This window comes from Pseudorca crassidens, chromosome 11, assembly GCF_039906515.1.
Source record: "Pseudorca crassidens isolate mPseCra1 chromosome 11, mPseCra1.hap1, whole genome shotgun sequence".
Classification (NCBI taxonomy): Eukaryota; Metazoa; Chordata; class Mammalia; order Artiodactyla; family Delphinidae; genus Pseudorca; species Pseudorca crassidens.
In genome coordinates this window covers 44,481,400-44,507,888 of record NC_090306.1, presented here as the reverse complement: position 1 = coordinate 44,507,888, position 26,489 = coordinate 44,481,400, and the positions used below count along the sequence as shown (strand labels likewise).

The window sequence follows — 26,489 nt, the reverse complement described above, 5'->3', positions numbered from 1 at the left end:
GCTCACCTTCATGCAGAACATCTTGCACAGCATAGATGTTAGATGAACAGTCATGATTTAGTAGGAATATCAAGTGCTTTAGCCTTAAAAGTAGACCTTTAGAGAAAAGGGAATTTTAGAAGGATCTGGAAATCTTTACATTTTCTTCAAAACAAATGGAATTGTTTTTTTATCACAGCTCCTTTTTATTCTCTAATAAACAACTTGGGGATCACTTTTTAAAGCCTGTACATCTGGCAGTTTCCACTTTGTCACCAGCATGGCACTGAACGTTGGCTGAGGAAACATCAACAGGGAGAAGAGATGGCTTTGGCAGCAACTTTAAACATTCCTGTTCACATTTTTTTTTTTTTTTTTTGCGGTACACGGGCCTCTCACTGTTGCGGCCTCTCCCGTTGCGGAGCACAGGCTCCGGACGCGCAGGCTCAGCGGCCATGGCTCACGGGCCCAGCCGCTCCGTGGCATGTGGGATCTTCCCGGACCGGGGCACGAACCCGTGTCCCCTGCATCGGCAGGCGGACTCTCAACCACTGCGCCACCAGGGAAGCCCTTCCTGTTTACATTAATCAATTGATTCCATGCACACTTCTCTAGTTGCCTCTATGAAACTTCTTTTCCTACTTAATGTTGTCTCTGATTTTATTTATACAAGGTGGGGGGAGGAAAAAAGGGGAGAGGAATTAGAGGACTGTTCAAAGACATTCCTCTCCGAAACTTAAAATTAATTTTAGGGAGACCTTTGCAACAATGAACGCAGTTCTAAAATCAGTGAAATGGTTTGTGGTGCCTTTGCTCTCTGTAGAAGAATTTTATAAGAAAAAAATTAATTTAAATTCAAATTTCTTTTTAACCATAGGGGGAAAACGTTTAAGTTGAAGTTATATATGTGCTTTAATACTCAGTATTTCATACTTTCTTGGTGGCAATTTTTTTTTTTTTTTTTTTTTGCCGGCACGCGGGCCTCTCACTGCTGTGGCCTCTCCCGTTGCGGAGCACAGGCTCCGGACGCGCAGGCTCAGTGGCCATGGCTCACGGGCCCAGCCGCTCCGCGGCATGTGGGATCTTCCCGGACCGGGGCACGAACCCGTGTTCCCTGCATCGGCAGGCGGACTCTTAACCACTGCGCCACCGGGGAAGTCCTCTTGGTGGCAATTTTAAAAACTGATTTGGGCTATCCAAATTGTTCTTCTAGAGTTCTTGTAAATGATAAGAGAACACATGGAATTATTATTAATTAAATGTTCGGCATTTATTATAGCTAGTATGTGTTTGGGGCGGTATAATTGTTTATTTTGATATAATTTCAGACTTACAGACGAGTTGCAAGAATAGTATTAGGGAATAAATGCTTTCAGGATAGGGTGATATGATAGTAGTAAGCAGCAGGTGCTTTGGGGGAACATGAAAGAGGGCCGTTTAACCCAAATTAGGGAGTCAGGAAACACTTTCCTGAGGAGAATTTTTCTAATTCTTTGCATTCAGGTGAAACTTCCAAATCACAATTTCAGAGCTTGGTTGTTTGCACACTGAGTCAAAGTAGTAGTAAGTTAAGCTTGAGGCCATATATGCCTGCTAACCAGACGGCTTCAGATCTCTGATTGTGCATTGTGAAGCTTTATCAGAGAGAATTGGTAAGTCCCTGAAGTGTTCATTGAGAAACTGAACGTCCCTGAGGTGTTCGTTGAGAAACTGAGTAAACCTATGTGACCTTTATGTTTTAAAAAAATAAACAATACAGGTACATGGTAAAAAAAATTTTTTTAAGTGCAAAACCGTATACAGTGTATATTCAGTGAGAGGTCTTCCTTTTCTCCTGACCTCTTTTGTGCTCCCCCACTGCTTCCTCTTAGGGACGGCAATACCAGTTTTTGGCATGTCCTTTGGATATCGTCCGTACATGTATGTGTGTATTCTCTCTCTCTCTCTCTCTTTCTCTCTTTTTTGCTACATAAATGATAGCATGCTGTTCTATAAACTGGGTTTTTAACTTCACAGTATATCTTGGAGATTGTTTCCTATTAATCCATATAGATCTGCCTTATTTATGGCATTCCATCCTATAAATGTACTAGGTTGTTTCAGTCTTTTTACACTACAAACAGTGCTGTGGGAAATATTCTTGCACATACTTCCTGTGGGACTGTTTCTTTAGTATGCATTCTTAGAAATGGAATTGCTGCGTCAAAGGATATGTAGGCTTTTGACATTTAGACAGAAAATGTAATTAGCATTCTTATCTTTTAAATAGTCTTACAACTTTTGAGAAGGAATCAGATAAAATAGTTATTACATTGAACCATGAGTGCCATTTTTTTCCTGCTGTCGATTGCTGTTCGAGAGGAGGAAACTTACTGGCTTTAAGAAAAGGTGACACTTAGTGATTGGGGGTGAGCTAGAATATCAAAGCAGTGTTAATCATAGTTATCAGAGTACTGCTGGATTGATTCTTGTTGCTTGTATCTCCACTTGATCTTTTTCTTTTTTTTAAATTTTCTTTTTATTTATTTATTTTTGGCTGATTTATTGGGTCTTTGTTGCTGCGTGCGGGCTTTCTCTAGTTGCGGCAAGCAGGGGCTACTCTTCGTTGCTGTGTGCGGGCTTCTCATTGTGGTGGCTTCTGTTGCGGAGCATGGGCTCTAGGCGCGCGGGCTTCAGTAGTTGTGGCACTCAAGCTCAGTAGCTGTGGCTTGAGGGCTCGAGCGCAGGCTCAGTAGTTGTGGCGCACGGGCTTAGCTGCTCCGTAGCATGTGGGATCTTCCCGGACCAGGGCTCGAACCCGTGTCCCCTGCACTGGCAGGTGGATTCTTAACCACTGCTCCACCGGGTCAGCCCGATCTTTTTCTTAGCGTAATTAAATGACTGAAATGACCTGGTGGTATGGTCCTAGAGAGCAAAACTGTCTTACTCTTAACTTACTGCTTCCTTATGGGTGTTAAATTTTCGTGGAGACTTAAATACTGTGCAGCACACCAAGCATACTGACCCTCTATTCCCTGCCCTAGTTATATTCTCTAGACACTATAAACAGTGGAGTTTATAGTTTGTTGACTCAATGTTTTGATGAGAAAGTTGGAATCTAGGGAATTCCCTGGCGGCCTAGTGGTTAGGACTCGGTGCTTTCAGTGCCGGGGCCCTGGTTCGATCACTGGTCAGGGAACTAAGATCCCGCAAACCGAGAGGTGCTGCCAAAAAAAAAAAAAAAAAAAGTTGGAATCTAGAATCATTTCCTCTCTTGGAATAATATATTTCTGAGACTTCACAGAGAAAACCAGACTTCTTGTATTTTATCGGCTCTATAAGTAATTATGGGAGTAATCACTTAAAATACTAATAGTAATTATTAAAAATTTTATCTTGAGATATTTCTGTTTAAAATTATTTAACACCTTTTCACATTTCAGACTTGGGGAAAAACACACTACTATCTCAATTTGTTTTTTTTAAAAAAAGAAATTATTTATTTATTTATTTATGGCTGCGTTGGGTCTTCATTGCTGCACGCGGGCGTTCTCCAGTTGTGGCGAGCGGGGGCTACACTTTGTTGCAGCGCGCAGGCTTCTCATTGCGGTGGCATCTCTTGTTGTGGAGCACGGGCTCTAGGCACGTGGGCTTCAGTAGTTGTGGCATGCGGGCTCAGTAGCTGTGGCTCGCGGGCTCTAGAGTGCGGGCTCATTAGTTGTGGCACATGGGCTTAGTTGCTCTGCGGCACGTGGGATCTTCCCGGACCGGGGCACGAACCGTGTCCCCTGCATTGGCAGGCGGACTCTCAACCACTGTGCCACCAGGGAAGCCCCTTGCTTTTTAAATATAAGTTTTAAAGGCCTGTTTTGGATAGGAATCTTACTCACATGTGTTAAACACTTCTGTGCCTTCTGAAACAGGGTATCAGTCATCAGTACAAAAGTAATCTAATTGAATCGGTTCTTCGTGAGTAGGGCTGCAATTAGAAACTTGAGTTATTCTTAATAATAATATAATGTTAGTATTCTTTTAAAAAATAACCACTGTTAATGCTTTTTTGCACTTCTTCCTATTTTAATTAATTAATTTATTTATTGGCTGCAATGTGCAGCTTACAGGATCTCAGTTCCCCAACCAGGGGTTGAACCCGGGCCACAGCAGTGAAAGCCTAGAATCCTAACCACTAGGCCACCAGAGAACTCCCAATAATAATATTCTTTTTTTTGGCGGGGACCGGGGGAGGATGGTGCTCCGTGTGGCTTGTGGGATCTTAGTTCCCTGACCAGGGATCGAACTTGCACCCTTGGCAGTGAAAGCACGGAGTCCTAACCATTGGACCACCAGGGAATTCCCAATAATATATATATATTTTAAAATATTTATTTATTTATTTGGCTATGCCGGGTCTTAGTTGCAGCACGCGGGATCTTCATTGCAGCATGTGGGATCTTTTAGTTGCGGCATGCGAGATCTAGTTCCCTGACCAGGGATCGAACACAGGCCCGCTGCGTTGGGAGCGTGTAGTCTTAACCATTGGACCACGAGGGAAGTCCTCCCAGTAATATTCTTCATAATAATGTTCTCAGAGCTGATTGAAGTGTAAGGAAGTTGCCTCATATCAAATAGCCCAAGACTTTCCCTGTAAGAGCCATAGTCCCAGATCTGATTTGTGGTTTCCAGTTTATTGTGTGTTATCCTGGCTTCTTAGAATGATATGTAAAATAAAAGTAAAAAGGCTCTGAGTGGGGCCTAGGAGCCGTGCTGTGATTGGAATCCAAGTGGCACCGCTACTGAGTGGTCGGATGTGTAAATCCCATTTAGGTGAGGTGCTATTGTAACTGGCTGAAAGAGGGGTTGGATTTAGTCAGTAGTTTTGGGATCTGTTGGCGAAACCATCTGGTGGCTCAAACTCTGATAGGAAGGACGTTACTATTGTTCATTATAACAAGATACTTGATATTGGTGACTATAGACATGAAAGATTATGTTTTCCAAATTAGCAAGTGGTGATATGTTTTACATTCCAGAAGATAGATGAAACCTAAAACCCCCTTCAGGTCTTAATTCTGTAATTTTGCAAAATATGTATAGAATATGTCGATAGACTATCAAAGAAAGTAGAGCACTGTTCAAATAGGGGCAATAAAGGTACAATAGTGGGAAAAGATTATTTAATTAGTAAAAGTTAGCTAAGGGGAGGCTTCATCACTTTTTCAGTAGGATAGTTGTTATTGGAATCTAAGGGGGGGCAGTTAACAATTAATACTGCTTACCTTTCCCTTTCTAAATTTGGAATCAACTGAGAAATAGATTCCTTAATCAGTAGATCAAAATTTTACAAAATCAGCCTTATTGGTGGGGTTGACTGGAGAATATGCCATAGATCTGTGGCCCAATGGGCTTAGTAATATCCCCCTGCCCCCCAGTTAAACTTAACCCAATAGGATGCTGGACATCTGGGATACCCCCTTACGCCAGCCCCGCCTCAGGCTGCTTATTGCTGAGGGAGAGAAGTGCAGGCATGCTGCCTTGTCCTCCTGGTGCCTCAGCTCTCATTAGTTTCTTCTCCCAGTTGTTGAAGTGTTGGGGAATGAGACCTGAAACCTTACAGCTGAAGTCTCTCTTCAGGGAAATGTGAGGCTGGGAAATAGTGACCCTCTACTTGTACTACCAGTGTGCTGGTGAGGTGCTTCCCCTTCCCCTGTTCCAGAAAATTGAAACATGAGCTTAAATTGTTAGTTAGATCAAAGAGAGTTATAGATCTCTGTCCTTAAAAACTCATCAAAATGCGGGGGGGGGGGGTCAGTCTTTTAAATATTTGGGTTAATCTGGAGGCAGAGACTGGGTAATTGCCTAGCAGCCTCTCTGTAGATGCTTATTAAAAACTATTTGCCCACTTCCCTGAAATACCTTTTGCTTCAGTTTGGTTTTGAAGTCTTGCCAGCAAAAACATGATTAAGACTTTTACATTTTTTATTAAATATCTCTTAATCATATTCTGAAAACTGTAATTATTTTCAAGGTTATCTAATTCAATAGAACAATTATTCTTTTAACATTGTAAGGGTTCAGTCATACAGAGTAACAGAATGCTGGTTCTGAACTTGTTGGTTTTAGTTTGTTCTTGCTAATTCCTCTCCCTCTCTTTTCTCCTTTCCAGAATCTTATTCTAAGAACTCAGACACTCAGGTATCCACCATGGTGTTGGGTCCTGAGCAGAAGATGCCAGATGGTAATTTACAGCTTTGTGTTATTGTCTAATTTTTATTTGGAATTAGGCTTAAGCCAGTAACAGAAATTTACCATATTGTCCTTCTTGTCTTCCGTTCCAACAAAAATTGTCCCCACCTCCTCTCCCCCAGCCAACAGTATCATCATGGAGACCTGCTCCATTCAGAGGTCACCACCTGGTAACTTAGGCTGTAAATGAAAATGGATTTATAACCACAGAGACTTGCCTCATATCTTACTTCCAGTTTTGAGATGAGCCAAGATTAGCTACAAGTTTGGTTTCTATAGCAGTAATGCTTGTAAAGGCAGTATTATTTGCAGACCTGGCATAAAACCTCTAGAGTGCTTTGTCTGCTCATGGCGCTTCAGATATGCATGGAACAGTAAAATACTGAGCCAGCACCTAATAGTGTATTTAATGAGACTTCTTACGTGCTTTGACTAATTCTTCCTGATTCTAAATTTCTCCTTTAGAATTTCCATTCCTTTTCTGTACATTTCCTCCTCAGATCAGGGCCACTTAAGGTGAAGTGGATCAGTTCCCTATAGAAAGAAAGCTTTTGTTTTTCTGATTGGATGTTGCAAAGGTTTCTTGGAAACCTTGAGATTAGAGCTTTGTGGTTAAAAATAGCCATTTGAAGGCTACAGCAAACTGGGCTTTGTATTAGCCCTTTTCTCCCAGACCCTCCCCCTCCCTGCTTTTAAAATTAACTGCAAAGTGTAGGATTTAAGGAAACACTGACGATTAATCTGAGATGAGCCCTCCTATCAGGAGGGTGATACCTCCCTCCCAAGCTCTTCGCTGCAGGCCTTAGTCAGGAGGGTTCCTGTTTGGTGGTTTCCCTGCAGCTTCAGATTTTAGCCTGAAATGTGGCAGGAGTTTGCAATTTACACATTTTTGGAGAAGCCTGATGGAGGTATAATGGCCAAGGATGATTCTTTGAGTAAGTCCTAACCAAATAATGGGGGGCAGGGAGGAGGAGAGAGGGGAGGGTCCCACTAGACTGACCTATTTCCTTCTAAAAGTTAGGATTTTAGGTTACCAGTGGGACTAGTCTGGGGATGTTATTCAATACATTGAGCCCTAGACATCACTGTTTTTAGAAGAAAATGAAATGGTTCTAAAAATTGGCAAATGGGGATAGAAGTGTGAAAGTAGGGGGAAACCATCGTGGGATTCATGCTGAAAACTGATGTAGAGCTGAGTGACGGGCACAGGGGTGAGAGGGAGCTTTTTATCATAAGCGTTTTTGTACTTCTCAAATTTTCAGCCATGTGAACATATTGCCTATTCAAAAATTAATTTATTAAAAATATAAATAAAAATAAAGTACTAGAAATTGAGAGAGTCAGGTTCATCTTGTGCATTTAGGTATTAAAAAGATTTAATATCAGCATTTCTAAGGATGAGCTGTTAGTGTATTTTGTTCACTTTAATTCATTTCTTCTCAAACCTGTTAATTCAGAAGATGCTTCTGGAGACCACGGGGATTCTGCCAGTCTTGGGGCCATCAACCCTGCCTACAGTAACTCCTCTCTTCCACAGTCCCCCGGGGGGCACTCAGAGGACGCTTTCACCACGTACTTTGATGAGAAGATCGCCATTCCTCAGGAGGAGGTTAGTGACAGGTCCTTGGAGGAAAACATTATTATCTAGGGACAACCTATGGGTGGCAAGTCTGCTGGACAACTCCAGACCAACAGCTTCAGGTCTAATTCTGGCACGCAGTCTCTGAAGACTGAATTTTTGTAATCAGGGTAAACAGAAACTGATAAGGAAACTGAGGGCCTTGAAAAACCCGTTGCCAAGTTGGACTAGTGAGCATTTTTTCACCAAGAAAGTATGAATTCCATGTTCCCTTTTTTACAGTGCCTTTTGTCCTATTTGGGTAGTGGTTGTGCACAGAGGTACTGATATTATTGCTTGGGTTTTAGAATGAAAGGCTGTTGGAAAGAGCAGGTAAGAGAAGGCCTCTTACTTGGACAGAGAGGTGGCCAGCTTATTGATGAGAAGTGGATAAGATGGACGTGAAACTTGGGCACACCCAGTATCCAACTTCCTAAATGTTCTTACGAAGCTAATATTGCTGCTTTATATGTGACAAAATAATAGATAAAATAGATCAGCAGTTTGGAGGTGATAATCATTTTGACCTGTTTTCCTCTCTTGTACAGTACTCTTGTTTTAGCTTTCGTAAACTCTGGGCTTTCACGGGACCGGGATTTCTTATGAGCATTGCCTACCTGGATCCAGGAAACATTGAATCTGATTTGCAGTCTGGAGCAGTGGCTGGATTTAAGGTGAACATCGAGTCCTACCCCTTTCCCGTTTAAACACACATAGCACACCACATCCTTTTCCTCTACTCTTTCTGTTGGATATGAACCTCAGCGGCTACATGCTGATACTTGATTGGCTGTGACACTTCAGCGAAAAGTACTTTTCCATCTGTTTTTAAATTTTATTTTATCCACATAGATGGTTTTTTATTTTATTTTACCCACATAGTTTCCTTGAACACAGGAGAAACTGCAGATGGGAGAAACTAAGGCTCAGAAAGGTGCAAGGTGACCTAGCAGGTTCTGTGCAGAACATGATGCAGAACTCAGGTCATTTGATTCCTGACCGGGGCTCTTTCCTGAACGTAGTGTTTCCCATTCACATTGCCAAACAACCAAACAAAAAAATCCCAGTTATCTAATGAGTGTAATGGTGGGATTTTGTTCTTCTCTAGTTGCTCTGGGTTCTTCTGATGGCCACCATCGTGGGGCTCCTGCTCCAGCGCCTTGCAGCTAGACTGGGAGTGGTCACTGGGCTGCATCTTGCTGAAATGTGTCACCGTCAGTATCCCAGGGTGAGCAGTGTTTGTCTGTTACTCATATCATAGGTGACTCTGTGTCTGGCAACCTGTGCTGGCCCCCTTGTATACTGAAATAGTGGAGGATGTAGGGATCCGTGGCCCTGAGGACTGGGAATCCCAAGGGAAATTCTATAGCCCCTCTCGCGGCTGACCCATGTTTCTGTGCTCCTTCAAAATCTAACATGAGATTCACATTTCCCAGAAAGTTTCCTTAGAAAAATTCTGTTTGAGTAAACATTTACCTTGCACTCTGCCTTTTGGTACCTAGCAGTGCCCAGTTCACAAAGGGGCAGGGGTATTCTGTCTAAGCACTTTCATTCATACATCCATAGTACTCCATCGCTTTGCATTATGCATATTTTCTTTTTTGTTTGTCTTTGCCATAAATTTGAAGAAAGTGAGTTTTTTCCTTTTGCTGCAAATTATATTACGCAGGATCTTTGGATTTGTTAATAATGATTTTTCAGTTACCTTGACCCTGGAGTTTACACTGTCCTCTGTAGTTTCCTTCTGGATATTTTGAACCTTTCTTGCTGCTACCTAAGGCAGGAATGGATGGACCCAATGTCTGGAAGACAGCTTTAAACTGGCCTGATCTTTAGATAAGTACTCATCTACCTGTTTGTCCTAAATGTTTAATCTCCTTTCCTGGCTGTGAGAAAGTATCCTTACCTGTTTTTTTTTTTTTTTTCTTTCTTTTTCTTTTTCTTATATGCTTCTCAAAAAAACAAAACAAAACAAAAAAACCCCTTGATAATTTATAATTTCTTTTAGCTTCTCTTTCTTCATGTATCTTAGCAGTTGTTTTTTGTGACATATTTTTTGGGTAGTAGGTACCTGGAGGTGTTTTTTTTTTTTTTCCCTGGCCTCAGTGAGCCAGCACTACTTAATTGCTTTCTGCTGGATTATTTGACCAGATTAATTCCCAGATTTTGTTATAGGACACCCAATTCCAACCACTTTGCCCCGAGTCCCTTTGCATATTTGTCTTTTTTACTTGCTTGTGCATTACTACATTAAGGATGACTCTAACCTTTTCATGCTTGTTTTGTCTCTTCAGCTATGGTCAGGATAGATATTTTCTTCTGCAGCATTTCTGTTCTCTCCTGAACAATATTTTGACCATCTTAGCATCCTCATTTTCCCCTAAGACTTTTAGGATTGTTTTCAGGCAAAAAATTAAGTGGAAATAATGGATGGAAATTCCATTCTTCTGTCAAGTGGAAAGGAATGAGAAAAAAATTGGAGTCAGCCGCTGCCCTGACCTTGACTCACAGGCTCTGCCACATAGAAGCAGTCTGGTCTTCTCCAGCAAGGGGCCAAGTGGAGCTGAGTTCTGGTACTTTATCTCTAGACCGAAAGCTTTTAAAGGACTCTTTATGGATCAGTGCCAAAATGTGAATTCCAAACTATGGGGGAAAGTTCTTAGAAATGATTAATTAGAACCATATCTTTCTGCTGTTTGGTGTTTAGGTTCCACGAATTATCCTGTGGCTGATGGTGGAGTTGGCTATCGTTGGCTCAGATATGCAAGAAGTTATTGGCTCCGCCATTGCCATCAATCTCCTCTCTGCAGGAAGGTGAGGGGGTTTTTCTCTAGAAAGTAATCAATGTTTTGCTAGACTTCCAAGCAAGTGTAAAAACAAAAACCCAACTCATTTTCAATTTTCAAGATTCAACTCAAGTATCAATACTTTTTCTGTGGAACCTTTCTGGAACCACCTTCTTCTCTCTTGGCAAATGTAGGTTCTGTATCTTCCGTGTTCTTATGTTGGGTCATGAGACCCAACACACCCTTTATTATCCAGGGTGTGGCAGTGGGTATTACAATTAATTTGTATGTCAGTTTATCCCACTAGACAAGTGAGCTTGAGAGATAAGACCCATACTTTTCAGCTTTGTATCCTGGTTGTCTGAAATAGTAGACAAAGTTGAATGAATGAGTTTACTTGGTGCTGTGCCTGGCCTCCTGCCACTGTTCCCTTTTCCCTAAGTCCTTGCTCCTCCAAGTGTTGTATAGCTGGAGAGCTGTTGGGAAGAGAGTGTTTCTCAATGTTTCTTTTCTTTCCTTTAATCTCCGTTTCTTATCTCTGACCTAGGGTCCCGCTATGGGGTGGAGTTCTTATCACCATTGCAGATACCTTTGTATTTCTCTTTTTGGACAAATATGGTAAGCAGAGTGGGAAGGGAGGGGTCAGTCAAAGGAGCTGCTTTCCATCACATGGCTGATGGGGGAGTCTGCCTTCTGTGAGCTCACTGCTGCATTTTCTCCCTTAGGCTTGCGGAAGCTAGAAGCATTTTTTGGTTTTCTCATCACTGTTATGGCCCTCACATTTGGATACGAGGCAAGTGTTACAGGCTGTTCATTAGCTTTTTAAAACAATTTTTTTTCCTTTTATTATAAAAGACAGTATTTGTTAACAAAAAGCCAAATTCAGTCCTGAGCAAATTTGGAAGGAATAAAAGGTAGCAAAGACCAGTGTCCAAGAAGGCCTGCAGGGACTCCTAGGTCAAAAATGATTAGAATTTCCAGGACTTTCCAGACTAGACTCCCTGTTTCCAAGTTGGCCATCCCAACAACAGAACAGCCTTGGAGAGGGTTAAGGAAGGGATTGCAGGGTTATTCTTGGCTGTTACCTTAGAGGGATTCTGTTTTTGTTCATCCTGGTTGATAATAACTGCAGCTTGGACTTTCTCTGTAATGCAGCAGTTAATGAACTATAGGGGATATAGTGCATGTTTCCCGGTTTGTCCCCCAATCCAGATACTCCATTGGGTTAACCCTAACCCTACTGTTATATGCACCTACAGTAATAGCACCTTTCTATATCCAATTGTTATAAACTGATTTCTGCTTATTGACCTAGCTAAACTTTTTTTTTTTAATTAATTTATTTATGGCTGCGTTGGATCTTCGTTGCTGCACATGGGCTTTCTCTAGTTGCGGCGAGCAGGGGCTACTCTTCATTGCGGTGCGCGGGCTTCTTACTGTGGTGGCTTCTCTTGTTGCAGAGCACGGGCTCTAGGCACATGGGCTTCAGTAGTCGTGGCATGCAGGCTCAGTAGTTGTGGCGCATAGGCTTAGTTGCTCCACGGCAGGTAGGATCTTCCTGGACCAGTGCTCGCACCCGTGTCCCCTGCATTGGCAGGCGGATTCTTAACCACTGTGCCACCAGGGAAGTTCCTGGCTTAGCAAACTTTTAAAAATGCATCTACTCTGAGTAGATGATACAGCTTGGTCTAAGGCTTCCAAGAGAAATGCCAAACCAGGAAAAAGTGTATATGAGAAGTGTCTCTGAATGAGTCTCAGCAGACGCTAGTGGCAAACATAAGTGATTTTTACATACATAGGTGAACACAGGAGCACGATTAGTGTGGGTAATCAAGAATTGACTCTATTCTTGGGTGTGTCTCACAGGAGTTACTGTGAAGCTAATATCAATAAGGCCCTTAGTAGCCATTTTATTTCTTTAGAGTATTAATTACATTCTCTACACATCTGTTTTGTTTATCTAAAATATGATGGGAAATATCTGGATACCCCAGTCCTAAATTCTCTGACCTTGTACTGCTTGGTTTTTTTGGATGGTTCTGTATTCCTCATTTCCTATGTAGCTGTTGATGAAGGGGTTTAAGGAGTAAAGGTTGCAGAGTGTTCCCTAGCACTGTGTTACTCCCCTGGTCTCATATTCCAGTAAAGGCTAATAGCTGTTCGGTTGGTATGTAGTATGTTACAGTGAAACCCAGCCAGATCCAGGTCCTCAAAGGCATGTTCCTGCCATCCTGCTCAGGCTGTCGTACCCCACAGATCGAGCAGGCTGTGGGCACCGTGGGTGCTGTTATCATGCCACACAACATGTACCTGCATTCTGCTTTAGTCAAGGTAAGCAAAACCCATATCTCAGTGGCCCGTGTAGTTCATGGGATCTTTTCCTTTGGTTGCAAGGGACACACACTTAGTTTACAACTGTTAGAGCCCTGAAGGAGCAAGATGTTTTTCCACAGTTGGACTCCACACACTTGGACTCTGTTTTAATCACCAAGGCGACCAGAGATAACTGACCCCATAAAGAAGGGACTAAAGTCCTTCTTAAAAGGTCTGAAGGTGCACCGGTCTCTTGTGTTTAAATCTCAAAAGCCTGAGTGGCCTCGTGGAGGTCAGGAGGAAAGAGCCCAACCTGGCTTTTACCAGTCAGTCCAACACCATAGTTTGCTGGGAGATTTCAGAGACCTTTGTAATTAAGGTTATCTGCCCCTTAGGTCTGAAATCAGGTTGTTTTTGTAGGTCAGTGTTTTTTTGTTTTTTGTTTTTTTTTTGCGGTACGCGGGCCTCTCACTGTTGTGGCCTCTCCCGTTGTGGAGCACAGGCTCCGGACTCGCAGGCTCAGCGGCCATGGCTCACGGGCCCAGCCGCTCCGCGGCATGTGGGATCTTCCCGGACCAGGGCACGAACCCGCGTCCCCTGCATCGGCAGGCAGACTCTCAACCACTGTGCCACCAGGGAAGCCCAGATCAGTGGCTCTTGCAGCCACAGTAACTGAGAGCTCAGCAGTCACTCGGTCACTTTTCCGTTTGGGGATGTGTGGTATCATCAAAGGGTCATGGAGTTCTTACTCAGTGAACCAGGATGTAGGCGGAGTCTCACATTTCATGTGGTTAGTTGTTTGCCCTCTAGGTCTTTCAGCTGACTCCAAACTCATGAAATATTACAAGGAAACTTGTTCCAACTAGTCAAAAAAATGACCGTTGCTGTTATCTCTCTAGTCCAGACAGGTAGACCGAGCCAATAAGGAGGAAGTTCGGGAAGCCAATAAGTACTTTTTCATTGAATCCTGCATTGCTCTTTTTGTTTCCTTTATCATCAACGTCTTTGTCGTCTCAGTCTTTGCTGAAGCATTTTTTGAGAAAACCAACGAGCAGGTGGTGAGTAAGCCAGGGTCCTGGGTGGTAGTGAATGTGAGGGTAAAGAGGAGGCTGGATTGGGGTAGGAAAAGGTGACAGTGACTTAGAGCTCAGGGGAAATAGATCTCAAGCCTCAGTGCTGCTCCCTAAATCACTGCACTAGTCGTGGGTTACAGTCTGGGGGCTGTGACCAAGCCTAGACCCATCTTCCCAAGCTTTTGACAGGGAAGGGAGCTTGCCTCAGACAAAGATTGCCTCATGCTATTATTAGTGGCTTCACGCCTGTTTGACTCTTTGTCATCCCCTTTTGTTTCCTGCTACCCAACTACTAGCCACTTGCCAGTTCTGCCATTTGGTGGTGACAGGTTGGGCGGAGCCAACAAACAGAAAACAGAAACTGTGGCTACATAGACTGTCTTGTCCTTTCGAATTCTCTGTCATCTTGATTCCTGATTGCCTATCTAGTTTTGATCACTACTTTCTTATCTATAGGACCTCTGACTCCTGGCTCTGCTTTGACTAAGGACTCCCTATTCTGGGTGTCCTATCATATCTGAAGCCCCCTTAAGGGCCCTCGCCTCCTGTCATCATTTAAAATGACCCCGCATTCGTGTATTACCATGCACACTCTAACTCAGTAAATGTTTTTGATGGCATGGGGGTGTAGAAAGATTACGGAGGAAGACCTCAAGTGACACTGCAGCCCGTCTCTGCCCTTATCCAGTGTCTTGCCTCCAGCATCCATCTCTTGGGTGACCTGTGTATAATCTGTAGGAGAGGGCTTCTTGTCTGGGTGCTGGCCTCAGAAGTAAAAGTTGTTCCTCAACTGCTTTGGTTCCAGGTTGAAGCCTGTAGAAGTATCAGCAGCCCCCATACTCACCTTTTTCCTGACGATAACTCAACACTGGCTGTGGACATCTACAAAGGGGTAAACCTATTCAGATTTCTGATCTTCGCTCCTGAATCAATATTCTTAGCATAGTATCTGGTCTTTTCTGTGGGTTCACTTCAGAGCTCAGCATATCTTCTCCGGAGTGTGTTTTTTTCAGAGGTCCAGATGCTGGACAAGCCTTTTGGGTTACGTGGAAGGGAATAGAAGATCAGCTGAAAAGATGAATTGTATCAGCAATTCCCAAACTTGTGTTCATAGTATATTGTTCTATAGGACGTTAATTGGGGTGACTAAAGAAAGTGTTCCTGGGAATTCCCTGGTGGTCCTGGTGGTCCAGTGGTCAGGACTCCGTGCTCTCACTGCCGAGGGCCTGGCTTCAATCCCTGTTCAGGGAACTAAGATCCCGTAAGCCGCATGGGGCGGCCAAAAGAAGAAAAGAAAGTGTTCCAAGTAAAGTGGTGGTCTTTACTGGGGCCTCTCTGTCCCTTTTATGCTGGTTACATTGTGAACCTCCACGAGTAGAATATATAGTATGTAGCATTTGCAAAATTTATTTGAGCTCTCTCTTCATTCCTGTTACCATCTTGCAGAATAGGGTGTTAAGGAATTTAATTTGGGAAGTGTTGTGGACTTTTTTTTTTTTTAATAGTTAAGATATAGGTTGAGGATAAAGGCTTTAGGAGCCTAGAGAAGAGAAGGGACTAGGCTGAGGAGAAATAAAGGTCCCTCCAGCAGAATTTAGGTTGAAAGCCTCTAGAATGAGGTCAGGACCTAAGTCTAGCTTCTGTTACAGTGCCCAGCACAGCACTTGGCATAGGTAGGTGCGTAGCCAGGAAGAGGGAGAAATGTCGCAGAGGAGTGCTGTTTGGAGTGTTGTCTCAGGTGGTCTTTGACACAAACATATCTTTCTCCCTTGCCTCCCCCAGGGTGTTGTGCTGGGGTGTTACTTCGGGCCTGCTGCACTCTACATCTGGGCAGTGGGGATCCTGGCTGCAGGACAGAGCTCCACCATGACAGGAACCTACTCTGGCCAGTTTGTCATGGAGGTACCTGCTGTTTGGACTGGGATAGACTAGAGGAAGAGGACATTGCCCTTTTGTTACTTCTTAATCCCACGTATCTAAGGTCTTCCTGAACCTCCCCAGACCTTTTCCTGTGTCCTATTCCAGACATTCATCCTGCTTCTGTGTTTCCTTCTAGGGATTCCTGAACCTAAGGTGGTCACGCTTTGCCCGAGTGATTCTGACCCGCTCCATTGCCATCATCCCCACTCTGCTTGTTGCCGTCTTCCAAGATGTAGAGCATCTGACAGGGATGAATGACTTCCTGAATGTTCTTCAGAGCTTACAAGTGAGGAGGGAGCTGGGGAAGCTCGCATCCCACTGAGTCAGGCAGCATTTTGTATTGCCCTTAGTTGCCAAGCCTAGTGCTGCGCGCTGGGGAAAATTCAGAGGAAGAAAGAGGCACAGTCTTGGTCTATAGCAAATGCATATGAAATCCCTGGCATCTAAAAGGCTTTTAGAAGGGCTGGGTTTTTAAGCTTGGTGTTTTTTTTGAATGGGAATTATAAGCTATAATCACACATAGAACACAAAACTATTGTTCGTTAATCCAAGCAAACATTAAATAACGTATAGGACACTGCTAGATTTTGTGGAGATTAAGAAGACAAGGCAGATACAAATTTTGTATCTGACACTGTGTACAAGACACTATGATCATAATTGATGCTAGGTTAATGACACCTCTACAGATTTCCACATAATGCTCCAGCATGTTGGAATGATAGGAATAATTTCTCATGGAGTAGATGAGACAGGGTCTATGGTTCCCTTTTGCTAACAGTGCTGCTCTCTGGGGTGATACAAGGACCCCCAGTGGCCCTATCTGATCTTAGTTTTTTCTTTTCCAGCTTCCCTTTGCTCTCATACCCATCCTCACGTTTACGAGCTTGCGGCCGGTAATGAGTGAATTTGCCAATGGACTGTGAGTGTACTTCTTTTAGTTCCCCAAATATATATGGGGGAAGGGTATCTTCATCAAACAGGCCAGTCAGAAAATAAGTCATAGGGGAACTATATGCTTTGAGAGGTGATTGCTAAAGCTGCCCCCTCGGTCTTTGACTTAGAAAATGGAGACTGTGAATGTAACGAAGGAGGGCAAGCACAGTTTTCATTTCTGGGGGAAATTTTTCGGCTTTTAGGGCTTTAACTCTTTAGCTTCAGCCACTTAAGTTTAAAGCCCCTTAATTCCGTGTTAAATGATCTTGATGCGAAGGGCATAAGCTAATACCTTTTACATACATCTTTAAAGGACATGGTTTATTTGAAATGACTTGTTACATCTCTAGGGACTCATGACTTTTTGCATTTTCAGGGACTTTAATAATAGGGATTATTTGATAGTGTTTTTTTTTTTTTTTGGTACGCGGGCCTCTCACTGTTGTGGCCTCTCCCGTTGCGGAGCACAGGCTCCGGATGCGCAGGCTCAGTGGCCATGGCTCACGGGCCCAGCCGCTCCGCGGCACGTGGGATCCTCCTGGACTGGGGCACGAACCCGTGTCTCCTGCATCGGCAGGTGGACTCTCAACCACTGCACCACCAGGGAAGCCCTGATAGTGTTTTTTTCCCCTCTTTCTCCCTATCATTATGTAACTATCATTATGTAACAGATTAGGCTCATTTAACCTAAGAACCACTTTTCAGTTCATTTTGAAATGCCTCTTAACTCCTGTCCTGTGTACCCCAAAAGACACAGTGTCTTTTTATGTTTGTGGACAGGTTGGGCTATTCCACCAATAATTGTGCTGTTTCTTTTTACAGAGGCTGGAGGATCGCAGGCGGTATCTTGGTCCTTATCGTCTGTTCCATCAACATGTACTTTGTCGTGGTTTATGTCCAGGACCTAGGGCATGTGACATTGTATGTGGTGGCTGCTGTGGTCAGCATAGCTTATCTGAGCTTTGTGTTTTACTTGGTAAGTCCATTTGGGAGGGGGCAGGGGCATATAGGTATCAGGGTGGTCGAGGTGTGGCTAGCACTCAGAAATGAAAGGACCTGAAAGAGTCGTTAAACCAGCTGTGATTAAACAATATTTTTAACCATAAAATCTACCTTGGTTCCTAAGAGCTATCATTTTTCTATTTCTGTCACTTCTGTCTGGTTTCCATTCTTAATAATTCCTAACAAGAGAGTGTAGTATGTTTGAAGAACTAAAAGAAGATCAGCAGTGTAGAAAGTAGAGAGTGGTACAAGATGGGATTGGAGAAGGGAGCTGTGGAGTGTGATTTCAAATCTTTGGAGAGCAGCACATGTGGGTTCACAGCCCTGCCCAGCTCTACTACTTAATAGCTATCCAATAAGGACATAATTAAATAGTGATATTCTCTCATTGAGTTATTCTAGAGTTATTTTAAAGTGATGGTTATAAAATATAGCTACATAGAAAAGGAATGCAAAATTGTGTATACCTAGGTAATCAAAAAAATTTTCAAAAGTCCAGAGTAAATTATGTAAAAATCGTAATAGTTGTTGTCTTAGGCTGGTGGGATTATGGATATATTCTTTTCTCTATTTTCCACATCTTCTGTAACATTACTTATATTAATGAAAAGCAGCTATAGCAACAACAAATCCACCTCCCTATTCTATACAGGTTTCTCTGAAAAACACAGGAGTTGAGGATTAGGGACAGCAGACTTCATACCATGTCTGCTACAGAGAATAGCAGGGATGGAGGGTGGAAACCCACTGCTCATCTTTATAACACTTACCTAGTCCCCATGCCAATGTCTGCTACAGGTTATGTACTTGATTGAGAAAATCATTTTAGTGAATATTGAAAAATTATGCCCTGGATGGATATATCCCTTCTTTTTTCCTCCCCAGTAAACCATGGGCACTCTAAGATTATGCTGACCATAATATAGGGACTTATTCCAAGGAAACCCAAGTAACTGAGTATGTCCTTGACAGAAACTGTTTTAAAAATTTGCTATAGAACTTAAGGGAATCCTTCCTTCGTGCAAATTGGTTATGAAGGTGCCGAGTTCTCAGTCAGCCTGAGACTATTGAGATTGTTGAAGACCCATTTTTAAAAATAAATTTATTTATTTGTTTGTTTGTTTATGGCTGCATTGGGTCTTCGTTGCTATGCGCGGGCTTTCTCTAGTTGTGGCGAGCGGTGGCTACTCTCCGTCGTGGTGCGCGGGCTTCTCATTGTGGTGGCTTCTCTTGTTGTGGAGCACGGGCTCTAGGTGTGCAGGCTTCAGTAGCTGTGGTATGAGGGCTCAGTAGTTGTGGCTCCTGGGCTCTAGAGCGCAGACTCAGTAGTTGTGGTGCACGGGCTTAGTTGCTCCACGACATGTGGGATCTTCCCGGACCAGGGATCGAACCCGTGTCCCCTGCATTTGCAGGCGGATTCTCAACCACTGTACCACCAGGGAAGTCCCTGAAGACCCATTTTTAAGGCTTAGGGCTGATTCTAGAGTGAATTACTACTGTTTAGCTCGAAAACGTATACTTATAGAGCAGCTCAGGAGACTATAGCAGTTGTATTAGGCAATCAGTCATTCCCCCTATCGTGAGGAATGGGGTAGGACTGAAGAAAAGTGGTCTTCAGGGAACTCTCCCAGTCAGCTAAAAGAAACAAACCAAACACAAAGCAGTAGGAACAGAGGGAACTCAGTATTGAAAATAGTATGGCAAAAGAGGTTTGTATCTGAGCAGTGCAATGTGGGCAGTCATGGGTAAGAGGCTCTTCAGAGAGGTCGGTGAATGATGACTGTATTTTCTCTTTCAGGGTTGGCAATGTTTGATTGCACTGGGCATGTCCTTCCTGGACTGTGGGCACACGGTAAGCACCTCTAAAGTCCTGCTGACCGAAGGAGCCACCAGTGGCTGTACTAAGTAAACACTGGGTCAGTCTGTCTGTCTTCCGCAGGTAGCCATCAGAGCCAGTGTGTTGCTATGGTTTACTGTGTGAACATAGCCAAAAGTATGTGCTGTTGCACAGACTGCATTTCGGACTCAACTGTTTGTTGGGAAAGGCTTTTGCATATGTGTTTGAAAGAAGCCATTATTTTTCTTCCTGACCTCCTAACCTGGGAACTGGATTAGGTAGGGTCCTTGAAAAGCTGACATCTGCTGCTCTCAAACAACACTAAACTCTTTAACTGCCCAAGGGCCAGCTTGTTTTATCGTTTTGAGAGATTATCATCTATGCATGATTCTTTTTGTTTTTTTTGCGGTACGCGGGCCTATCACTATTGTAGCCTCTCCCATTGCGGAGCACAGCCTCCGGACGCGCAGGCTCAGCAGCCGTGGCTCACGGGCCTAGCCGCTCCGCGGCATGTGGTATCTTCCCGGACCGGGGCATGAACCCGTGTCCCCTGCATCGGCAGGCGGACTCTCAACCTCTGCGCCGCCAGGGAAGCCCTATGCATGATTCTTAACAAGACTGACTATATGTTAAAAAAACATATTTGGAAAATGCAGTAAATTTTTCATGATACAAATTACAGAATGGGTATGCAAGTTTTGTTTATCAAAAGATAATGGATTTTAAAAGGCTGAGAAATACTTTCCTTATGCATACCCTTTGAATTGTTTTAATTATAAAAAAATAAAATCTCAACTAGAGTGGTTTGATCCATTTGAAATATAAAATTACGAGATATCTACCTCTATCAGGTTCAGGATTCTCTTAACTTATTTTCACTTTAAATTTCTCTGGATGTTAAGAGGGGTGAGAAAGCATAAAGAAGATGGTAAATGGACAGATAGCAAAACTCACCTGTAGGTGGTGGTTACTCATCTCATTTGAAAATCACTTCGATGATTTTCCTCAGAGACTGAAAGCTTATCGAAATTTTCTTGGGAGTCCTAATTTTAATAACTTTCATGTTAGTACCAAGCTTTCCTGACGGTATTTCTTCTTGAGCACTTAGAGTCATGAAACCTTCACCTTCCTCCTTCAGGAGGGTAGTGATAGAAAGAGATGGTAGCGCTTATGCACTGATGTTCTCATGAGACTTTGGGGTGAGGAGAAAAACTTGAAAGAAGAAGAGCCATCTGTTTTATTCCTAAAAGCCACCTTCTACCAGAATCGTCACCTTTTTCTGAAGCATGCCCAAGACGACTTGCAAGGCAATCTCGGGAGCTCTGGATCTAACGGTTGCAAAGCTCGCTCGCTCTCAGCAAGTCCTTAGGTATCACTATGGTTACAAAGTTCTCTCAGCAGGGTTGTGCTGGGCTACCTCTCTTCAGCCATTCCCTCAGAGGGAAAAACTTTGAGACCAGATGGTGGAGCTCTGGAATCAGAGGAGATGGGTCCCTTCAGCATGCAGCTGCTGCTCTTCAGCCACTTCTGACATTTTTACATGTGGAGCCTGAGACTATGTGATTATCTCAAACAAAATCACATTTGTCTGATGGAGATAAATAATCAAGTCTTTTATAGCCACTGACTTGGAGAGAACAGTAATGGGAATGGCATTGAAGGACTTTTCATTTTTGGTGTTTTTCTTCTGGAGTCCTTGTTGATTGATGTTCTCTGTTCACCTGAGCCCCTAAAGGCATTATTGCCGATACTTTGTACACAGTTAAAAGCATAGACTGAATGAACTGTCTTTTATATGGCATTAAGGGTAAACTACTATGTTTCACTGACCTTACCTTTATCTCAGCCCCTCCAGTGATAGAGCTCAGGATCATGAGAGACAAATTTCCCTAACTGTCCCTCCTCATATCCCTCCCTCTCCCCTACCATCATTCCCCAAACTGACATAAGACCATACTGAAGATATCGGGGACTGACATCTTAAGCTCTCGTCTGGCAGCTGTAGGTGAGGGCCACATTGACAAAATTCTTCGTAAAGACACTACAGTAACATTTACCTTTGACCCCAGTCTGGGTGAGTCCAGTCAGTCTCAGATTCACAAATATTTAGAAGCCCAGGTAAAAGCTGCTAGTTTTCTTTGAAAAGTTATATATATGACTTGCAATGATGGAAAATTTCTTCCCAGTTAAATGGCATTTTATATCTGTGTGTGTGTAGTAGTATTCAGTGTTAAAAACACTCCCATACTGTATTCCATTTGATCCTTTCAGATAGAAAGTGTACTTTCTAGTCAGCCAGTACTTTGGGTACAATAAACAATGTTTAGGACTGAAGTCTTCCAGTGCCAGCATGTGCAGTACGTTTGTGTGGAATGTTTAAGGATATACAATTGTATTTTATGTAAACTGGTCCTTGTTCTCCATAAATGTGGCATGAAATAATTGTGCTGCTACAGCATACTGGGAATTAACAGGGATGGGAAAGAGCTGCAGTTTGGCTCCTGTGAGGTCCTGCTAGTGGTTTTAGGAGTGATTGCAGCAAGTTTTTAGTGATCATTCAACAATATGTAAACTTGGTTTGTAATTAAAAAGTTTCTTTTCCTTTTTCCAATTTGGTTTCATGGGTATTTTTTTAACTTTGAAAATACTTTATTAATGGGGCGTCAACCACTTTGAAATACTGAAACATCAACTACCACCTGGAATGACATACTAAACTCACACTGTTAGTGATTTTTCTCTTTAGAAGAGAGAGAGAAATACAGTTGATCTCTGGACAACCCGGGATTGGGGCACTGACCCTCCATGGAATAAAAAATCTGTGTAAAATTTATAGTTGGGCTTTCATGTTTATAGTCGGCCCTTCATGTCCAGTGTTCCTCCGAATCTGCGGTTCCGCGTTCTCAGATTCAACCTGCCTGGGGTCATGTAGTACTGTAGTATTTACCACTGGGGAAAAAATCCATGTATGGGTGGACTCACGCAGTTCAAATTTATGTCGTTCAAGGCTCAACATAGGTTTAGTTCCCAGAAGACTTGATGAATTGCAGACACCAAACACTAATTTCTATTACCCATTTAGTCAGATAGTTTTGCCATTGCTAAAGGTTACATCATTACCATATTTAAAGTTGAAAAAACATTGTCATCTGGCCTTTTTCTGCTCTAAGCTGAACATTTTTCTATCTGTAGTCTTGTTTCACCATTGAGGTCTTTTATATTCTGTATATGCTACCAAAAAAAAAGTATGAGTATTTGAAAAGTATGAGTATTTGAAAAGAGAAACCAAAATTGTTTAGGTTAAAAATGAAAGCATTTTGGCAGACCTGATATAAATGGAAATATTGGCACCGTTTAATAGAAACAAAGACAGAGCCCAGACACAGTAAACTACTAGCCTTGTCACCAAACACATGGCAGGAAAATCTAAGTCAGCACTTAATTTGTTTCAAGGGTGTCACTAGAACTTCATTTTCCCTTTCTCTGTTGCAAGCTTTCCCTGTCTGTCTTACAGGAGCTGAATACTGTAAGTAACACCATAGAAGTTATCTGGCAATTTTGTTCTCCATGTTGTCCTTCCTCATTTAGCTCTCCCTTCTAACTTTGTTTTTGTTTAAATCTTATTATTTTTTTTTGCCTTGCTGCGTGGCTTACGGGGTCTCAGTTCCACTCGGGCCCATGGCAATGAAAGCCCTGAATCCTAACCACTAGGCCACCAGGGAACTCCTTACTTTGGATTTAATTTCAGAACTAAAATCGGATGCATAACAATTTGAAGATCCTGATCTGAGATATTTCCTTTAGCTCTGCCCTCTGGAGTGCTTTCTGTTCCTTCCTTGGATAGGACCAATGCATCCAAATGTGTCACCTTCTCTTGGCACCTTGGCTTTTGAATGTTAAAAATGACTAACACACTGCTATGTGCTAGCCGGGGTCTTTGCACTCATATGATCTCATGTAATTCTTATAACAAGAGGATCAGCCTCTATATAGATAAGGCAACTGAAGGACCAAAAAGTAAAATAATACATCACTAAAAAGTGGGCAATTGGCATTTGAACTTGAGTAGCTTAATTCCAGAGCCCACATCATCATTACCAGTCATGCTATGTAATATATAGTATACACTTCATGCGCAGTTAAGACACCAAGCTTTGGTGTTTAGCAGCTCCAAGAACAGCAACATATCAAAGATACTTTGCTTGATACTCTGATGAGTGCTAGAATATGGTTTAGATCAAAAGCTGCCAGCTGGTAGGCTAATTTTGTTTGGCCTGTGCTAAATTTTAAAAAGTACCTGAATGCTTTTTCAGGTAGGTGTGGAAAATGGGCAGGGCCCTCTATGATCCTACCCCAGCAATAACTAAGGACTAATAGTTTATTCATTTGCATACCTCTCTGCCCTTGAAAGGTTTAGCCAATTCCTGTGCAATTTACCCCATTTCTTAGTGCCTCCGAGCAATATGACAAACTTCTCCAATGAAGGAGTGCTCTCTGCTAAGTCATCTAAGTGATACAACCTGGAGGTCATGGGACTAAAAATGCAACCCTTGCTTTCTACATAATGAAGAAGCCCACCACCTTAGCTCACTTGAGAAAAGACTGCAGTGAATTGTCAGTGTATCTGACAATCGCTCTTGGTTACTAAAGCTTGAGTCATAAGACCTTAAAGTGAGTAAGCAAGCTGAAGTCTGAAGTCCCGTTGTTCGGCCCTAAGGCCAGTGTGACTCAGTAATTTCCTAGCCCACTAGTTGAGAATAGTTTTATCTTGGGCTCCATTTGGTTTCATCTTCACACAGTCATCACAAGCTTGTGAGGTATACAGGGCAATTTGTAATGTGTTAAAAAATTATTGAAGACTGGAACTTCCCTGGTGGTCCAGTGGTTAAGACTCCGCACTTCCACTGCAGGGGGCGCAGGTTCGATCCCTGGTTGGGGAACTAAGATCCCACATGCTGTGTGGCACAGCAATTACTGAAGACTAACATGAGATAGCTTATTAACGTACTTGACATTTTCAAATGTAGCGTTTATTCCCATTTTACAAATAAGTAGGATAAGGCTCCAGAAAGATACATGACTTGCTCAAGGTCATAGGAAGGGGCAGAGTTGGAGCTTGACCCCAACTCCAGTTCCTTTTCCACTATATAATAGAAACATTTTCTTTCTATGAATTTATAGTGTGCATTCGGCATCCTGAGCACTCATGATTTCATTTAATTCTTATAACAAAAGAATCAGCCTTTATGCAGGTGAGGCAACTGATAGGCCAAAAAGAGTTTGTTGTTGACAAGGGGCAACAACATTCCTAACACCCCAAGTAATAACAGTAGCGCTAAAAGGAGACTCAGTGATTGTCCCATGGTGAATTCGGAGGAGAGAAAAAGTAAGATACAACTTCACAGATGCCAACACAAACCATCTGGATTCAGGTCTCCAGGGGTGGGTCTGACAACGTGTTTTAAAAGCAGCTGAAGTGATTCTAATTCAGCCTGATAAACGGTTGGGACCCGTAGCTCATCTCTTCTCTTAGTACATGCCATTTTGTTTTTTTTAATGAAAGGCTTTGCTTTGCTCATGTGCCAAAGGATAATAGGGCCCAGATAATAGGGTCAGGATTTAGATTATTTGCAATTTTATTTCTTTTGTTTTGGCTGTGCTGGGCAGCTTGTGGGATCTTAGTTCCCCGACCAGGGGTTGAACCTGCGCTCTCAGCAGTAAAAGCCTGGAGTCCTAACCATTGGGCAGCCAGAAAATTCCCTGAATTTTATTTCTAACACACTTGGTATTAAAGTACAAAAGCTCGCAGTGCGTTTGCTCTTAATATCCTGATCAGAAACAATCATCCTGAGGCAGAGTGTGTCGCGAGGATAGTCAAAGTGCAAATTTTCCTGAGGGCATTCGGTACCATCTCAATCTTTAACTATTTCGGCTCCTAGCAATTATTTTATATACAATAAACCATTCATGTATCTGTAAGCCATTTCTTTTCTGAAATGAAAGTCTATATAGAACTGAAAAAAGACCTACATTGACATGCTGATTATAGGTACTTAAATGCCAAATTCAATATTTAAATACTTGCAAATCAGTCTAACCCTTTTCCATCTTTTTGTCCTCAGTACCTACGTCTGGGATTGACAGTTCAGCCTGAACTCTACCTTCTGAACACCGTGGATGCTGACTCACTTGTGTCTAGATGACTGACAGCCTGAGAGACTCTATAAGACCCACTTTCTCTTAGTCCTTTTGTGCCAAGTGTCCTGTTAACGTATCTCTGTTAGTTCAGTGGTGAGTTTTGTTCAACCATTTTGAGCAGAAGGCAAAGATTTCCTCATGGGACGGGTGTTAAAAGCTGACAGCTTTCAGTGTAGGTCAGAGACCCGGAGAGTCCTGCAACTGCCAGAGTTAAATTTTTAGCCCGTGATGGTCACACACCCCTATGGGCTTGTGTCTCGACTTCTGGAATTTAAAATATATATATGTGTGTATGTTTAGGTAAACCTGAACATATCAGTTTGGGTAGAGTTTTAAGGTTATATAAAAATGATAGATCTTTTGTATTTTTTTAACAAATGTTGCTCAGATAAATCAGGTATTTATTTTGTCTGGATCGCAAGTGACAAAGGAAAAGGAGCATTGTTCTTTTTCAGAGTGAACTGGTCAAGCTGACTTACTTTTAAAGTGATACTTGACTATAGCCAGTTAAATTTCACTTTGATTTTTATTGACCGAACCTTGGTGACTACTGATTCTAGCACATCATTTCCAAAGAAAACACTTCTTCTATTTGGCATGTTTAA

The 26,489-nt window shown here is 42.5% G+C and overlaps 1 protein-coding gene across 7 annotated transcripts in view; it reads left to right on the top strand.

The window, feature by feature from the left end:
* Positions 1-26,489, top strand: part of SLC11A2 (solute carrier family 11 member 2) — a 51,412-nt gene extending 24,923 nt beyond the window's left edge. For 3 of the 7 annotated variants that reach the window (XM_067696532.1, XM_067696533.1, XM_067696531.1), the window contains exons 2-18: positions 6,122-6,193; positions 7,659-7,810; positions 8,368-8,493; positions 8,928-9,047; positions 10,527-10,633; positions 11,153-11,223; positions 11,331-11,398; positions 12,781-12,936; positions 13,818-13,976; positions 14,797-14,883; positions 15,774-15,893; positions 16,048-16,197; positions 16,760-16,833; positions 17,670-17,823; positions 19,648-19,701; positions 23,180-23,212; positions 25,809-26,489. In XM_067696532.1, coding sequence (XP_067552633.1) covers positions 6,160-6,193; positions 7,659-7,810; positions 8,368-8,493; positions 8,928-9,047; positions 10,527-10,633; positions 11,153-11,223; positions 11,331-11,398; positions 12,781-12,936; positions 13,818-13,976; positions 14,797-14,883; positions 15,774-15,893; positions 16,048-16,197; positions 16,760-16,833; positions 17,670-17,823; positions 19,648-19,701; positions 23,180-23,212; positions 25,809-25,889 — 1,746 coding nt within the window. In that variant the 5' untranslated portion in view covers positions 6,122-6,159 and the 3' untranslated portion in view covers positions 25,890-26,489. The remainder of the gene's footprint in view (positions 1-6,121; positions 6,194-7,658; positions 7,811-8,367; positions 8,494-8,927; positions 9,048-10,526; positions 10,634-11,152; positions 11,224-11,330; positions 11,399-12,780; positions 12,937-13,817; positions 13,977-14,796; positions 14,884-15,773; positions 15,894-16,047; positions 16,198-16,759; positions 16,834-17,669; positions 17,824-19,647; positions 19,702-23,179; positions 23,213-25,808) is intronic. The other 4 variants (XM_067696535.1, XM_067696534.1, XM_067696537.1 and 1 more) reach the window with 2 other exon arrangements.